The sequence below is a fragment of the Lutjanus erythropterus genome, chromosome 20 (assembly GCF_056507025.1).
Source record: "Lutjanus erythropterus isolate fLutEry1 chromosome 20, fLutEry1.hap2, whole genome shotgun sequence".
Taxonomy (NCBI): Eukaryota; Metazoa; Chordata; class Actinopteri; order Lutjaniformes; family Lutjanidae; genus Lutjanus; species Lutjanus erythropterus.
Genome location: NC_139336.1, coordinates 17,683,934 through 17,702,887, shown reverse-complemented (window position 1 = coordinate 17,702,887; position 18,954 = coordinate 17,683,934). Strand labels below are relative to the sequence as shown.

The 18,954-nt window shown below is 39.5% G+C and overlaps 1 protein-coding gene across 1 annotated transcript; it reads right to left on the bottom strand.

Annotated features, from left to right (window-relative positions):
- Nucleotides 1-60: 60 nt before the first annotated feature.
- slc20a1b (solute carrier family 20 member 1b) lies at nucleotides 61-15,307 on the bottom strand. The gene is made up of 11 exons (XM_084745427.1): nucleotides 14,997-15,307; nucleotides 12,250-12,959; nucleotides 11,707-11,847; nucleotides 10,922-11,007; nucleotides 10,521-10,617; nucleotides 5,921-6,040; nucleotides 3,896-4,177; nucleotides 2,721-3,363; nucleotides 2,391-2,576; nucleotides 2,158-2,242; nucleotides 61-1,780 (listed from the first exon to the last, which is right to left on the bottom strand). Exons 2-11 carry the CDS (start codon nucleotides 12,596-12,598, stop codon nucleotides 1,625-1,627), a joined length of 2,145 nt encoding a protein of 714 aa, XP_084601553.1. The 5' UTR covers nucleotides 12,599-12,959; nucleotides 14,997-15,307; the 3' UTR covers nucleotides 61-1,624.
- Nucleotides 15,308-18,954: the final 3,647 nt, after the last annotated feature.

The window sequence follows — 18,954 nt, the reverse complement described above, 5'->3', positions numbered from 1 at the left end:
GGGTACCCCAGTCAGTAGGATAAAGGTTAAAATTAAGAACAAAAGCAAGTTCAACACCAGTATTTTCCCAGTTTTTTTTTATTTTTCATTTGTTTTTTTGGTCCACGATTGTGGACTAGAGTATGTTGATGTGCATTAAAAAAAAACAACAAAAAAACTCTTTTCTTTGGTACCTAAGGGAAAATAAAACAATTAAGGCAACTACAGCATCTATAGGTCTGAAATGCATTTAGTACTGCAGCCAAATGACCACACACTGGTGGCATGCAACGTATGTCCGCCCTCATTCAAACAAGAGACCAGGTCAGCTCAACGCCAAACCACCCAGTTAGATATCTTCCAGTTTCAGGTTCCCATTTCCTCCTGATTTACAACCTCATTAACTTCTCATGGGCCGAGGGAGAAAGAGGAACGCTAGAGCAACCCAAATGTCTAGGTAGGTGCAAATTCCACAGAAAAAAAAAACATACTTGGAAGTAGCTGATACAAGGTGAACTAGAAAAACAAGGCTGAAGCAGACCTAAAGCATTTAACCATCAAGGATGATGCAATCAAGTTTTAACAGGAGACTTAAGGTCTTGTTTGAGAACATGTTGACACTCTGCTGTTACATTTCTCAAATTCAAGTAACCAAAGTGATCTCAGGCAGTTATTTCTACACTAATCAAGAATGTAGAGCCTCAGAAGATTCTGATGAAAGAACTGGACCACAGATAATCCAATGATTTAAACGATTAGGGCTTTGTCATTTCCTGCCAGAAGTGCACTGACTTCTTTTGCTAATGATACAGTATTTTACATATCATTCTGCAGGTGGTTATCCAGTGTGTACAATTAGTACTTCTACCATAGTAAATTACTCATAACTGTGGGTCATAATGACAAAACCACAGTGCTGGGAACGTGATTGCACAATTTTTCAGTATGGTAGATAACGCTGTCGCCAACCTCTATGAATTTAGTATATTTGAAGTAAATTTTGTTCCAAAACCTCCCAGTTTAGGGGGATACAAGGAAGCCAAATGCAAAATATGAATTTATCAGTAACAAATACTTGAAATTGGGGGAGGGGGGACACGCACACACACACCAATAATCTTGTTTTTCACCTAAAAATACTCCTTTTGCATCTACGATACGTTGCATGTGTTATGACTGGAGAGTTACATCTGTAAAAGGCTAATACTGCATTTAATTGTTCATTTCTTTCTAATGTGTAAAACAAAATTAAAACAGCATGGTTGTATATACATAATTGCAAAGTAAAAAAAATGGAAGAATGAGTATTAGAAAAAAAAATGTTGATGCTTTTAGATTAACTCTTTACAGAATGATGATATGAAAAAGCAAGTCAGAACAAAGAAATGCAAAGCTTCCCGCTGGAAGTTATGTGGTCCAACTGGAACAAACAGCAAATTCTAGGTCGAAAATGATGTAGCCAAGAACCACAGGCCCATATCACAAGTCCTTTCAAAACATTTCTTTTTTTTTTTCTCCTTTTTCTTCCAAAGTTGTTGGCTTGAGGTAAGCGATATATTTCGGCCTTCCAACTTTACTCCTTTTCTCCTGGTACGCACCGGACCGGCTTTCTTTCTCCTCCCCTGCTCGGGGTGCAGCCGAATGCTCACAGGATGCCGTGGATGAAGATGGCCATGATGGCAGCACTGATCAGGCCCGAGATGGGCACAGTCACAAACCACGCCATGAAGATGTTCCTGAACAGTCGCCAGTCTACTGCCTTCCTAGAGCGCAGCCACCCTACGGCAACCACTGAGCCCACCTGGAAACACAATAGGTATCAGATAAATTACATAATCCTTAAAGACATTAACTTTCATATTTTTCAACCTAAAGCTGATTTCCCCATGTTTTTGTGTCTTATCAATTGGACTGAAAAAATTTTGTTGGTGCTAAGAGTATATAAGTTTGGTACCCAGCTGCCAGCTGAAGCACTTTCTCTCCAGGTTCAAAAATGAAGTTAACCTTCAAATTATCTGTCTGCATACTAAAATGTAAAATTTTATTATGGAGGAAGTTGCTCCACATTTGGACCGTCTACCAGACTGGGTTGCTATTTACTGTAGCCTCCCTTACACTAAGAGTTTCTTCCCCCGTGTCTCAGTCTAGGTCCCAGACCACAGTGTTTGACCAGCTTACCTTGCAGTGGGTGGTGGAGACAGGCAGGCCAATGTTAGAGGCTACCACGACAGTCAGGGCTGAGGCCAGTTCAATGCTGAAACCACTGCAGGGAAAAGAAAAAACAACATTCATGTTTCTGGGGTGGATGTGTCTGAGCATGCCAGCTAAATTCAAAGACGGGTAATGTCTGAGGAGGATGTGGTTATGACTAACAGGAAAAACAGCTTCTGCACTGTCTGTGGAGTCTGTACCTTGAGGGGGTGATGGGGGTAAGGTCCTTGCCCATTGTCTGGATCACTCGGCGACCCCACACCCAGAGTCCAGCGCAGATGCCCACGCCACCGTACAACAGAAGCCAAATAGGTGTGGGTGCATTTGAAGTCACACTGCTGGTCGTGTAAACCAGCCACAGAGCTACCAAAGGTCCAATGGCATTACTGCAGAGGAGGGAATGAGATTATTAAAATAGTGGACAAAGGTTTTGATTTTGAGAAGTTAAAATGTCACCAAAAAAGTGCCAGAAAATCTAAAATGTTATCTATCTGATAATAAACTTCAACTTCATGAAGGAATCTTCATACCTAACATCGTTTCCTCCATGGGCGAAGGATCCAAAGCAGGCAGTGAGAATCTGGAGGAACTGGAAGAGCATTGAGACCTCTGGCTTATCAGCATCAAGCCCATCTTCATCCAGAGAACTCTGGCTGCTACCTGCATCCTCCTTCCCCATTTCTAGTGTCACATCACCCTCTCCCAGACCTTCAGGAGTCGTGTGCTCTGCCACAGCGTTGCAGTAGCTGGTGTAACTGTCCATACGCACACGCTTCCTATCCTGACCACCTGACCCAGTGCCCTTCTCGGCATCCTCACTGGCACGGAAGTCTGCATCCTTATGCTTGAAGTCTCCGTGCATGCCAATGATGGCCATAGTGTAGGAAGTGTAGCTGTTGTTGCGCCGGATAGGTCGATCACCACCCTCGCCCATGCAGTCGCCGACCTTCGCCAGGTGGAGCTTGTGCAAGAGGTCCTTGTAGAGGCCGGAGTCCTTGTGGACTGTGTGGTACTGGCTGTAACCGTTACTTGGGATCTGTGCTGCGGGCCGGTTGCTGAACTGAACCTGATTGTTGAACTGGACCTGACTGGAAGCATTTGTAGAGCCACTGCTGTGCTGGACTTGCTGGTTATTGACCTGGACCTGACTGTTGGACTGAACCTGTTTGGGGGCTTCAGAAAGAGTACAAAAATAAATTAGTACTTGTAAGTCAAATTCACATTTTCTGCAGTTTTCAACAAGTTAAATGCAAGACTTGTAAGGCCATTATGAATGCAATTTAAGACCATTTTTCACATTCATACTGGCAAAAAAGGTAACAAAGTTCCAAAATTATTTTCAAAGAAATGAATTTATTCACATTCAGTGCTAGGAGCAGAGTTTGGTGGTGCTCCCAATGTGAAAACAGAACAATACTGGGAGATGACCACTGTTTACGTGGTGGGGGTGGGGGGTGTAATGTGAACTTCTTGATCCAGTATTGTTTAAACTTTGTCAAACTCATATTTATATATATTTATATTTACTCATATTTTAAAGCCTTAAGTTCAGATTGGATTTCAGATGTTAAGGGACCCATGGAAACCCAGTAAGTTCAATTTCATGCAAGTTGTAGCAGAGGAGTTACATTACCTACTTAATCATTACGCTACACAATTTTATTACATATAAATGTACTAACAAAGTTACTGTTGGCATACTCACCGCCATTTGAAATGCTGTAGTCTGTGTCATCAGAATCTCCAATGGCGAACGCAACCTTGCGTTCCTTAGTATTATCAACATCATCGGAATCTCCAATGTCAAATGCCACCCTGCGCTCCTCAGGGGCAGCCTGGGGCTGAGCAGGGGGGTTTTGATTGATGGTTGGGGTGGTAGGTGTCGACGTCTCCTTGGCAGTCTGTTTCAGGATTGGACAGTGGGCCTCTCTCAGTTCCCTCTTCTCCATCAGGGGGCTCTCAGAGGGGCTGGAAGACTTGATATCTCCTAGTAGGGGATGAGATATTGCTTGGTTCATGTCCAAACATTAACAGTACAGCTGAGAAATACTAGAACAGCACATGTGTTTACTTTCAACCTAAGCCTCAGGGAGCTGTAAGAATTGCATAACCCGAGAGTCAAAAAAAACCTTTGTCCCATAAATGCAACGTTACCCGTGTTCAAAAGCGATCTGCTGTGTTCACAGGATCAGATAAATGGATTATGACCGTACATGGACCATATTTACACTACTGCCGGCAGCTCAACTTATGAAAGACGATAAGACTCAACACAGCCTGTGGCTCACATGACATTTGTTTGTGGTTTTAAAGTGAATCAGATACTTCATGCCGATATTTTCTGCGTGATAACCCTAGGAGTATTCTGACCAGCCAGCCAAACTGCATCATCCAAACTGGTCAAAGCCAGAGCTGAAGCTGTCTGTCACCCTCAGCCTGCTCCCCATACATGCACTGTAAATTCCATGTCACTACCTTAAGTCAACCTAGGCTTATTTTAGTCAAGGAGGTAAAGCCCAATTAGTGGATCACTATGACCCAATTAGGCTGCTTGTCTACTGGATGAAAGACAGATCATGCTTAGTCTGACAGACCTGCTGTTTCTGTTACTTTAAGAGACTACATCTGACAGGCTGACAATATCACTCAAAAATATTTTAAGGTCTGTCTCTCTGTCAAACAAGGTTATCACCATGCTAAGTAGAAAAAACAAACTAACATTTTTTTAATCAAGTTTTGGATGTATCAGTTTTATGAAGGGTTGTATTGAAAACTAAATGAAAACCACATTTGTGGGCCTATGCCCTTGGTGAGACCTTTTCAGTTGGCAGCCTGTGGGCTGACTTCAGCCCTTTAACAATCTCAATTCAGCCATTTGAACATTAATACAAAAATAAGTATATCAATGATTTTATCTAAATGAGCTAACATTCTAAGTTTAAGCTTAAGCAGACGTTATTTTAGAGAGTCAAAATGTGTGTATTAAAACCAGCTACTTCTATTCTAAGATAACAAAGATGCCATTTGTTTCCCTGTACTTTTGTACATAATGTTTATTTCCTAATTGTGAATATTAATAAAGGCAAGGAAAAAAACTCAAAAATGTGTACTGTTTTACACATTTAGATTAATATCTTTAAAGTGACAAGAGGCTGGACAATTACGTTTCCTGTTTGAATCTGGCCCTTCTTTAAAAAAAAAAAAAAAAAAAGAAGCAGCAATTGAATAGTCCTGCTCTAGGTAGTGTCAGATCCAGCTATTCTGTAATCTGCCTGTATAGATGAACAAAGAAGGCAAGAATTATGTTATGAGGGACAACTGAATACAAACTACTGCATCATTAACAATAGAGGGAAGTACACAACAGTCATGAAGGTTAAAATGAATGGTGTTCCCCTTCAACACCAAAACCACACTATTGGCGCGTAAATGCGGATGGATTTTTACTTTAATCCAGGATTATAGAACAAAAGCTGCTAACAATATCTTTGGATGATTTTCATTAAAGCAACTCCATTATGACAAAATATCCCTGAGCTCCATTTGCTGGATTAATATGAGCCCTCGGTGTGAATAGTTTGACGTTACATGTGCAGTGCTAAATCCCTGGCTAGTCCAGTGGCTTTAGTGAGGAAACCATCTTTTCAGTGGTCAGCAGACACTGGTGGCAGGGATTTTTTGAAACTGAGTCATCAGGTCACCAAAAATCAAAAACATGAATGTGACTTACGTTCGATCTTCTTCTTGAGGCGAGGGCAGACAATAAACCAGACCACGATGGCAGTCAGCAGAGAGAGGCCCAATGAGATGAGGAGGATACCCCACCAAGGGATCTTGTCAAATCCCAGCACTGAAGAGTCACCAGACACAATCAGACACACACGGGAAGGCAAACAGAGAAAGGCAGTTTTAAAAAAAACTAGGCAGCGGGTGCTACCTTCCTAATGTAGGGTTGAGCGAGTATACTGCTGAAACAAGTATATGATGCCAATAATGTACTTTTTGAATATCGTTAGAGTGGCGTTTTAATGTCAGTACTTGTAATGGGCAGAACTTAATTTGGAAGTGGGCGGTCCTTAACCAGAATTTGTTAATTTCAGCCTGAAAATGACAGCTGTTGATTGGAAGTTGCTGCATTTATTATAAAAACAGCCTCGGAATGAAACTTCAGAAAAATGTTTTGATCACAAGAGAACTATTACAGAACATTCACTCAACCCTATATTACTATTATCAAAAACAAAAAACTCAGTTGAGTTTGTTCTGTAGTTTTCTAATAATATAACAACTTTCATGTTTAAAAAAAAAACTTTTGAAAATGGTTCTCTTACTTTTGTGATCAAGAACATTGTTCTGAAGCTCCATACAGATATTCTGTAAATATTTTTCTAATGAATAACAAATACAGCAAATTATGATCAACCCATATAAATTTCAGGCTTAAGCGACCAACTTTTTTTTAAATCCTGCCCAATCCAAGTACAGATACAAGTAATTTCATTGGTTGAACAGATGCAGATCGTGTACTTGCTCATCCCTAGTAAACTGTTAAACATGACAGCTTCTACAAGTCAACATATCAGGAAAAACTTGTATTCTTATTAATTAATTAATTAAATTTAATTTAATGAAAATTAATTACAAGGAAATAGCAATAATTTTAATAACATCTGGCCATGCGAGTCATCTTTTGGCTTTAGCTGTTAGCATTACAAGCATGACTGTGTTACCTCATTGTGCTACATCACAGTTAAATATGGAAAACATGTGTACCCCTAGATGTGAACAGTTATGTAACATCTCAAAGGTGAAAGAGCAAAAATGTCGCCATGACCCCAAAATGCCTAGCCAACACTGCACATAGACAATGAGTTCCTTAAAAGGCGAAAAGAGAAAGGGGAAAAGAAGGGAGGGAGCTGTTTGCTGTAGCAATAAAGGCATTCTCTTGCCAAGACTGCAGCAAAGCTGGTGCAGCAGAGGCAGATATAATGCAGCACATGCTGGATGAAAGCAACTTATTTAAATTTCCCTGGAGAAGCAGTGATCATTGTCATACAGAGAGGATGCAAGTCAGCAGTGTGGTCAGGAGAAGGAGGAAAAAAAAAAAAAAAAAAAAAAAGCTGCTGAAAATCCCACCACCACCACCTCTGGTGAGGTGACCTTGGCTGAGTATAATTAAGAAACAACCAAAACAAACACTTCCACTAACTTGGGAATGTTTGGGAAGTTTAAGATAAACAAAAGGAAACGAGGGCCAAGGCTAAGAGAGCTAAGAGATAAGTGTCTCGGTTGCCATGTTCATTTGAGGGCAGAGTCCACAGTGCGCTCTCTCCACTGAGTCACGCTGCAGCATGAGACTGCAGAGCACCTAACTGATGTTTATTTAGTTACGCAATGGAAGCTCACTCCCTTCAACACTGGAGGGGCATAAGAGGAAACACCGGAAGACGGCTCTGTAACAGCTGAAGCTCCTGTCGTCCACTGAAGAGCAGCGGCTCACATGTAAGTGAGACATCCAGAGACAGGTGTGATTCAGGCATTTCTGCGCAATTACTCTCTCGGGAATTCAACAAAGAAAAAAGGGACAAAAAACTGCTCTGAAAATGACAAAGGGGGCCTGACAGCATTCACATGAATACTCTTTGTCACAGTGACCTGTTTGTACTCAACTTCTTACAAAATATAAAAGAGAGGATTTAAACACTAGCCTACGTCTAGCGGTCTGATAAACACTCCCACACAAAGGGGTGAGTTTATACCACAGCCCTGCAGTGGGATGAATAGGACTGCGCAGGAAATTGAGTTTAACCACGGCTGCGTTCCCAACCCCTCCCTAAAACCTCTGTATCCCGTGGCCTACATTACACAATAACATAGTTTGTTGTTTTTTTCCACTACTATATATGTGCCTCTCACCACCAACCTCAATTACAACAACAGTTAAAGTGGCAGTTTGACTCACTAGGCGTGGAACCTTTAGTTATTTGTCCTCACTTTTGTCTGGGACCTGGTGTAATACTTAACAGGAGTATTAGGATTAAGTGACAGCTGCATCAAGTATCAGCACTGAAGGGATCTGTTGGTTCACTCCTCACAATAAGTGTCTATCCATGATAATAGTAGCCTTTAAAGACACAGGTTTTGTTTCAGAACTATGGCTCAGGTTAAAAATAAGTCATGCGAGTAGCAGTTTAATGTTGCTGATTGTTTGGTGTTCCCAGAGCAACCGACGCCACCGGGTGTTTGTTTTTCAGAAGGTAACCCAGGCAGAAAATTTGTATCTAGCTAAACACATTGACGTTTGTCAATTGAGGCTGGTGTGAGGGGGTCAAAATGTACTGTCACTATGACACTCAGCACTTTGAATCATACAGTGGTATGCAAAAACTGTTTAGACCTGCATATCAAACAGGCAGACAGTTCTCTAAAGGGCAGCAACATGGGCAAAATTCAGCTAACGTAGGGAATTGTTCCTACCAGTGTCTCCAAGGTGCCTAGAAGAGCTGAAAGTGTTTGTATGGTGTTTCTGCAGATTTCAACAACTTCAATTTTCTTTTCATGACCTTTATAAGATAATTATGAATGCATTTTAAAACCATACTGGCAAAAAAAGTGAAGGATATGATTATGAGACAAAATTTTCATTTTGTAGTCTTTATGGTGTGATTGAGACATTTTTTCCAAAAACATTTAAAACCCGGGCTGAAAAATGACTGACTTAGAAAGTCTTCATGTCCACCTGAAAAAACATTCATGATAGGGTTGCAACTTATGATTATTTTCATTCTCTGCCAATTATTTTCATGACTAATTTAGTGTTAATGATGATAATCAACTAATTCATCATTTTATTTGCTCTACTTGTGAGTCATTTTAAGAGGGCAGGATTGTATCTTAATTCTGTTTCTGGTTAGGTTTTCATTTTACAGTGGGGCTGCAGTGGAGCCAGCAGAGTGATTTATAAGGTGAGAAGAACCCAAGTCACACCAGGCCTCAACTGTAAAGGGTCGACAGCTGACCCTCAAATTCTTTGGCCCAAATTGCACACACTGGCTGACTTGAGGTCTTTGGCACTGGTGTATATATTGAGAATAGGAATGTGCTGTGGGATGCCTGGTGTCCAATCGCACCACTATGACAGGATCTAGATCAGGGGAACGCAGAGTCCTATCACAGGAAACTAAACATACTGTACTCTAGTTGGCTGCAGATACCACCGGTGCATTAGAGGGCATATATCAGCAATAATGAGCTGTTGCTGTCTTGTGTGCCAGTGTAGTAAACTATCCAAAACTGGGTCTGAATATGAAGAATGGCACGCCTAACTTTGAGGACACTTGATTAGCTGTGATTCGTGCTTTATCTTATTCTGGGAAACTGATCAGTGATGGATGATTAACCCATAACCAAACTAGTTCCACTGTGGTCTTGAGTCTTAAGTAATGTCCCAATGCATGTGTGATAACAATGTACCCACGTCTACAATAGCATATATGGATACCATGATGTCCAAGATTAAATTCTAAATCCCAACTTAAATCTACCTCCAACTTTATAGAAGACACAGTGAGTTTATGAGGGTATCTGAAATGTAGTCTCGCACCTTTTTTTTCTTAATATGAGGTACCCACGTACAAGTCCTCATGTACACTGTGTGTTGAGATGTGAGGGACTTCACACAACTGTACAGAATGAGCCTGGCTAAGCAGGGTTATGGGCTACGTTGGAACTGCAAGTGATCTCCTCTCTTTGAGTGTGCTGCTGATGTGTGTGCACACATCAGCGCACCATATCTGGTCAAACTCTGGCCTGTAGCAGCCATTTAATGGCCCAGGCCAGCTAACATCTTGAACTGTTAGGCCCTGTAGAGAGAGAAAACAAAGGAGCAAAGGTTGCTCATTTAATAAAAGGATTCTGAAGACGAAAAGCCAACAAATATTCAAAGCATTACTATAAAAATTCTGAGTAGCTATACAGCTATGTGCAGTGGACAACTATGAACATTTCCAACACCCTTTTTACTTCTCTTTTCCTCCTTCATGTCTGAAGGGCACAGTCAGTGACGTCAAGAGTTAAGTGAATTCTTATTTCCATCTCCCTGTTGTGCTCCGCTCTAAAACTTCATTCCAGCTATGACCCACATAGAACCACAAGCAAGAGAGCCCCAAAAACACATGTTAAAATAAACACGGCTTCTGTGAAAATGGTAAACACAGTCTGGTTCAGTCTGGAATACGTGTGGGCATCCGGCTGTCTGAGGGAGCAGTTTATTTTAAGCTGTGGCTGTGGGCAGGCATGCAGAGCAAAAAGACTCAAACAATGATACTCACTCGGAGCTCCAGTGAACATGATGGAGAACAGGTTGATTCCCATAGTCATGGCATAAAAGACAGGCAGGGCCTTCAATCCATTAGGCACAGGGTCTTTCTGCAGGGACCAAACAGAGCACCAAGTCAGAAATACAAAGTCTACTGTATGAACAGAAATGCAGCATTTTGCAGTCAGGTTACAGTTGATGACATAACAAGGGCACAGTGGCAATTTGAACCTTGCTGTACGAGCCAAATAAGGAACTGCTTCAAAGAACAGTACCTTTATTCTTGCCATGTAACAAAACATTTCCTCATTTCAATATGACTGTTGAAACTGACCTAAATGTATCATTCCGGAAGGTTCTTGTCTCACTCACAAATGGAGAAAGGTACCGTCGACAATTTGACAACCAGCTTACCTTGTGTAAGATGAACATGCGCACAAAGTAGAAAACGATGCCAGACATTATTCCAGACAAAAGTGGACTCAGGAACCAGGAACCAACTGCAGATTAAAGAAATATGAGCATTGTAATTTAGTGGAAATGTAATATTGGACAATTCTGTCACAGAAAAAAACTTGTCCTCCTACTCTTGCCTGAAATAAGTTTCTTCTAGCAAATACACTAACGTTTTTTCTAAGAAATGTGAGCAAAGTGGCTACCTGTCATATGGACAGGCAAGGTGGATCTTTTTACACTTCATTCGGCCTATAAATCAATAAGGGTACTAACTGAATGATGTAGACATTTGATTTTTTGTGATAAGGTTTTTTTTTTATTTCTCTAAAACCTGGAATCCACCATCTGATCTAACAAATGTGAGAAACAACTTGTGAAATTAGTACTGTTGCTGTATATCTCAGTAAAACTGTGTGAAAATGACTCATGCTCTCTGAGAGCTAATGAAATGTCTTCCCTTCTTACTCAACACTATAGTGACTACTGGAATCTCTACAGATTTATATATGAAATACATTCCATGTTGTATGTGTAGTGGATTTAGCTAAACCTAAAGAAGCCAGTCAAATTCATAACACTGAATCGTTGACCTGGCTATTGAAGACACAGACATAACACTGGCTAATGTATTATGATAACAACTGCATTACCGGTCACACCCTGCCATTACATTTATATGGTCCATGATGCAATTCAAGAAAACACTGAGCACATTTCTAGGTCAGCTGATTACAGTGTCTTACCGATACGGAGGAGTTCAAGCCACCTGACTCCCTGCTGGCCTCTGGCAACCAGCGAGAAGCCAATAGTAGCACCAACAATGCAGTGTGTTCCAGAGATGGGGAGCTTAAGGAATGAGGCGGCCAGCTGCCACACAGCAGAACCTAATGAGAATAAATAAATTGATTACATTAGACCAGACATGTTGCCCTCACCTCAGCTTTTATTTAGAATAAAAGAGGACACAATACATTAAAGGGGCTTTACTGTAGGAACGCAGCAGAAACTGGCAAAAGTTAAAAATCTCCTAAAAGCAGTTACAGCCATTTCAAATTGATTCTTGTTTTTTTGACAGATCAAATATCGTCCAAGCAAAAGTCATTAAAGATTTTTTTCAATGAAAGTACAAACTGTAAAATGAAAAATGATTCAATTCTTTACATAATTCATCACAGCCTTTGTTTGACATCTACATTCAAACATTTCCAAGCCCTACGTGTCACCAAACACTTCTCACTGGCTTCAATGACTTCAGGTCTAATTACATAAAAGTTGCAGATACTCACCAAACATGGCACTGATGGATCCAGCCATCAAAATGTGTTCAGAGCCATTGTACATGCCCACATCAATGATGCCCTTCCGGATGGTTTCACTCACTTTGGCCCCAAGGAGCACAGAGCCCAGAGTCTCAAACACTGTGGCCAGAATGCATGCCTGTCGCAAGGTGACCACTCCAGAGCCCACAGCTGTGCCGAATGAGTTGGCAACATCATTGGCACCCACAGAAAAGGCTAAGATGAAGGCGATGATGAAGCCAACAATCAGCAGCCACATGTAATCTGTCAGGGCAGTCTGGGTCGCTACTGTACTGACCATTATTATTGCAGCTGCAGTTGCAGTTGTTGAAACCATGATTGTAGACTATAAAGGAATTGCTTCACAATCTTAAAGGGAATGAATGCCTGTCAAAAAAGTATTTAATGCTATTTCTAAGCAGCAGCTAGTAAAATAAAGAGGTAAATGGTAAAATAAATAAGTTTTCTCTAGGCCCACCTGTTTTAAACAGGGTTTCTGAGATTTAGCAGTGCAAACTTGTAATGTGTTTATCTGGCACTGACCAGAAAACAGTTAAAGTAAACAGAGGTATAGTGTGGGCTTATTGCTATCCTGTAATTATACTAGATCTGTTGCTGTTGCTTTGGTGCTGAGCTATTAAGCAGAGTGAACAGATAGCCATTGTGCAACTGTAACTGCAGATGAGCAGGGGTACATCCTGAAAAGAAAAAAGACAGACAAAGGCCTGTGTTAATAACAGTTTGTCCTCATGTCATCGCCATTCATTTTCAGTCCATTAATCAGCTATAGACTGTACAGGACTCCACTACGAGGCTTTTAACAAGTGACCGCATTATATCTGTTTTAGCTCCTTGCATTGGTTCGAATGTTTTCAGAATTAACTGATTGATTTTAGGATCTTTCCGTTGCTTTTGAATATGAATATGAGCCGGTACAAAGCCCGAGATCCTTGGTCAGAGGCCTCTCATCAGTTTCCCAAGAACACCTAAAAACTAGAGATGCCGGAGCATTCGCAGTTACAGCCCCATAATTATGGAAAGAGCTGTCTTTGGAAATCTGGTCTGCAGAATCAGTGAATCAAGGATGTCTTTTAAATCTCTTCTTCAAACAGACTTTTATTGGAGAACCGGACTTTCCCTGACAGCCCTTTACTGGTTTTTGACTACATGTTCTACTGACTTTAAATTTTTCTGACTGTCCTTTGCTGGTTTTATTTGTTGTAAATGCTTTGATTTTTACTGACACTTCCTTTTGCTGGATTTTAGTGGCTGCCCTTTTATTCCAACTGTATTCATGATCTACTTGTGAAATTGCTGCTCACACTGTTTTCAGACTCAAGTATGGAGAGTTCTCACTTTCTTAGGTTATTATCATATTAAACTGAATATTTCAGGGTTATACACTGACAAAAATAAATATTTAAAGACATCTGCTTGGACTTGGAGTGGACAATTTTCACCATTTTCTAGTCTTATAGATGTTGCAGCTCTTAATTAAACATGAAAATTAAGTTTTGTCTTGTTATTAAATAACCCAAAATAAAACAATTTGTACAGAGGGAAGTAAAAGTTAATTTTGGGTAAGTTGATTTCTGACCCACTTGCCCAACTGCACAGTAAAGAAAAACATTAACGAGGAAACCAAGATGATCTTCATTATTAACATTATTATTATGCCTATGTTTAAAAAAATACACTGACAACACTAAGAAATGCACAGAGGTCAAAGAAGGTTTCACGTGGTGAAGACTGGATGAGATAAAACAACCTAAGAAACGTGGAGAAACTTATAGTAAACGCTGTGGACCGGAAGGAGGACATCTAACAGCTGCCTATCTTAAAAACCCCGACAGGAAGCCATTTTTGGTAAATGTCGCAGGAAGAACGCGGAGGTTATATTACCCCGGCGTCCTCTAATTTCATTCAAGACACTTCACCGATGCTATGGTTTCTTGCCGTTGTTGTTGAGAATTCTTGACCAAATCGTTACAAGATAAGGAGTGACTTATCTACGGGAGCCATTATGGTTTTAGCTGCGTGCGCACGTGTCGTCATCCATTCATAGAACACAGCCCTGAGCACGAGCTCGGTCTCTTCATACCACGTCACGCAAACGTAGAACAAAACGAGCTCGAAGGACTTTGTCAGTTTCCTTGATAAAGACTAACATTATGTGTGTAATTTGTCGTTACAGCTGCTGTAATAAGCTACTTTGCTCATACTCTTCAGTTTCAATTACGATTGACGTGGATTTCGTAAGAGGGGGCGCACCCGGATGTACCGTTAGTAATTCAGGAGAAGCGGTCTCTGACCGAGTGGACAGTCACCATCGTGTGTATCTTCGAGCCAATTTTACTGACCTGCCAAGTGTGTGTTGAGCAGATGGTCAATACTGCTAACGTTAGCTGAACATTGTTAGGGGCAGTGTCGATTGCGTCTGTTCACCCTGGTTCAAAAGCCTAATGCTAAGAGCATCTCACAATCAATGAACTAACAACCATTTCATTTATCTATCCTAAGTACACAAAATACCGTTAAGCTTTCGTCTTCGCTAGCTAGCAAACACATAGCTCAGATCATTAATGTCGCATACGTATCACAATGGTTTATTACTCAGGCTAGCGTTAGCATTAGATGTATGTTACCATCAAACTGCGATGTTAATCCTAGTCGAAGCGTTCAGTGAATAAACCATAAGCTCTTTATTCCGACAAAAAGTCTAAAGTATTACTTACCACACGTCGCTGTTTTCAGTCCTGTGAAAAATAGTACTTGCTAGCCTGTAAGCTAATTAGCGCGCGCACATACGTTACGATAGCGCGCGCGGGATAATGAAAAATTACACCGATTATGAAATGTACTTCCTCAAAAAAGCTGCCTTACGTTAAAAATGAAGTGGCTACACCAAAAAAATATTTTCGACTATCTGATTCGATGTAAAATAACTCCCGTCTTTTCAGGTCCAGAAACGTCTCAGTTTGAATGAAAGCTCCGCTACTGCCGCATGTGTGTAGAACTTGCTCGTGCCGGTTCAACGGAACAGGAGGGGGTGGGGATTCTTTTTTTTATTGGACCCTTCAAGCACCGCCCAGCTGTCAGGAAGATTGCTTTCTCTTTTTTTAACTCATCACGCGCTCAGTGGATGCGTAATGCTCGCTAGAGGATCCCACTTAACTGTGAAGCCTTGTGTCATAATATATTACTTTTATCTGTCTATATTCCTTAATTCAAAATAACAACAACCTTTATTTAGAGCACTTTACAGCACTTCTCAAAAAACAGGTTTACAAAGTGCTTTACCAATATAAAAGCAGAACATAAGCTCAATGCAAAAGACAAAGAACAATATGTTGTATTCAATATACCATTTTCATTGTTGATTAATCTGTCAATTATTTTTTTTTATTAATCAGTTAGTTGTTTGATCCACAAAATATCAGAAAATAAGTTTGTGAAAAATTCTGATCACTATTTTATGTCTTGTTTTGTCCACAGCCCATAGATATCCAGTTCACCATCATAGAGAACTAAAGAAAACAGTAAATAATTACATTTGAGAGCTAAAATCTGATCATTTGTACTTTTTTTCTTTAAAAATGACTCAAAATGTTTAATCAATTGTCAGAATAGTTTATAGTTAATTTAATAGTTAACAATTAATCAACTAATGTTTAGAGCCCTACCAGCATACATTACTTATATTACATATTACATATTACATATTACATACCTGCATCTGTACCTGTGTACATACCTGTACATGCAGTGGTGAATAGTAACATTTACTCAAGTACTGTACTTAAGTACATTTTTTGCTGATTTATAGGCCTACTTATACTCCACTACATTTAACAGCCTACCACTTCACATTTAATTGTAGCTGCTTTTGCTTTGCAGATCAAATTACCATTATATTCCAAACCTATGGTGATCTTATAAAATACAGAGCATTGCTATAGGTTAATCTACCCAACAGTATTTAAATTATACTTAACACTATGTCAGCCTGCTACTACATAAAATGCTGATAACACATTAATGGATCACTAACTAGAAGAGTGCACTCAGTAGAGTGCAGATCCCTGCCAGTCAACAAATGATGAAGCACCTACTGCAATTCCACCAGATTCAACCACCAGAGCTTTGTTCCATCAACATGAACATGACCTTCCACATACATTATCCTGATGTGAAAAGAAGATTTTAAACTGAAGCAGTTGTTGATCACTTGTAGCCCACAGCAGGCACATAAGAAGAGAGAGAAGTCAGTTATATACATCTCAGTATATATCAACAAGTCCTGTGAATAATTTCCTGTGAGAAACATGCTGTCTTCACTTAGTGACTATCTTCACAAAGGAAGACAGAGGACTTATAAAGAGTTGAACATTATGATGTCACACTGAAGTTGACCTTTGACCTTTTGGAAATAAAATGTCATCTCCTCATCATTTTATCCTTTTAGATATTTATGTGCAATTTTGTCATAATTAGGAAATTAATTCTTGAGTTATGGCCAGACATGCATGTAGTGAGGTCTCCATGACCTTGATCTCAAATTTCCTCAAGTCGTTGAGATATCGCATTCACAAGAAAGGGATGAAAGCATAATGCCTGTGGCCATAAAAACATAAAGGCATAAAAGTCTGAATCACAGAGGTCCTTCAGCATAGAATCATGAACATGCACAAAAAATTTGGTTGATCGGTCCACTAGTATTTGAGATTAACCGTGGTAGATGCACGAATCGTGCATGCGCTCACTCACTCACTCATGGTAGCAAAGATATAATAATTAGATAATACAACACTGATAAGAGACATTTTTCCACAAAATGAGTAGACCTACTCTTAGTTTTGATAGCCAATGTTAAGTATGTTTTATTGTTAGGCTGCTTTTACTTATGATGGAGTATTTTTACCCTGTGGTATTTCCATTTTATGCTGCTTTATACTTCCACTTTACTACATTTAAAACAGAAATCTTTTTGATACAACATTACTTTTCTCTTCTCTATATTCGTTCACTATAGCTAGCCATAAACACTACAGCACTAACAAACAAAAATAATTGTTACAAATACTTAGAATCAATTTCTGTAGTATTAGAACACATCACCAGTGGTGGATGGAGTACTCAGGTCTTTTACATAAGTAAAATTAGTGTAAAAATACTCCAGTATAAGTAAAAGTCCTGCATTCAGAATATTGTATATATTACTGGATTATAATTGTGATGCATTAGTGTGTCGATCTCTTTCCTTTGGGAGCTGGTAAAGATGGAGCTCATTTCTGATACTTTACATACTGCTGGGTAGATTAAGCTGCTACATATCATGCTGTATTAATTGATTTGTATTTTGCATTAATGATCCCTAATCAACAAAAGTAACTAAGTTATCAAATAAATGTAGTGGCATAAAAAGTGCAATAATGGCTTCCAAAACATAGTGGAGTAGAAATATGTAGTAGCATAGAATGGAAATACTGGTAAATTAAAGTAAAGTACATGTACCTCAGAATTTTACTTAATTACAGTGCTTCAGTAAATTTTTCTTAGTTACTTTCCACCACTGCTGTTCTCTCATATACTTATATGTGTATATGTATACTTGTATATTCAATACCTTAAAATACATTATTACATACCTGAATATCTGTACTTGTGTACATACCTGTATACGGTGTATGTGCAGCAATAATTTATAACTATTTATGTAACTATGGTGAACTTAATATAATAACCCAAAAATATAATACTTAGATCTATCTATCTATCTATCTATCTATCTATCTATCTATGCATGTCTGTCTGTCTGTCTATCCATCTTTCTATCTATCTATAAGATTATCTCATAAGACTGTTTTTATCTTTACACACTACCTGAATTGTCACAATAAATTGTCATGTGACCACATTTTAAACATAACCTTTGTAAGCAAATGGGCGCATATATTAGGCACAAGCCTCAATTTCCCTTAGTAACCACTGCTCTCCAAACAAAGGGAAACAATGTCACGTCAAAACAGTGCAGCAAAACAGCCGCAGGCGGTGATGTTAACTCCATCATAGAAGATTTGCCATTCATTCAAGTGCATCCGACCAGAAATGATAACAACATTTACCCTCTGACAAAAGTCGTTTTCGTTTCGTGACTATTGTTTTTATTGAATCCAAGAGAGACGTGATATGTTGTATGGAAGCAGGGCTCAATAAACCTTGCAAAACATGTTTGGCTGTTTAGTAGTTTAGTCAAAACGTGTTTTGTACTCGCATGAAAGCAACGAGGAAAAACAGCGATAATTAACAGAACACAACACAGCAAGTCGTTTATTTAAGCCTGTGTGGGATGATGCTGTAACAACAGCACATATGATTATTATTTATCACTCCCTTCATTGTCGCTCCCTATATTTGACGTCAGTTCTTTTGAGGTTCATGGAAAATTTCCTCACTCCCAATATATTGGGCAATGTTTAGGGTCGGCCAAGCAGCCTAATATTTTTTTTTTCTTTGCACCTGAAGGCAGCATTTCACAAAGGAGGGAGTGACGGTTATGGTATTTCTTTCAATACCACTCGATCGACGGGTTTAACTGTCGCAATTTCCAGAGGTTTATTTGTAACTTCGAAAGATATCATTTGTGTCCTTTTATACTTCCTGCTCGGCTAAACATAGCAGTTACTCACTCAT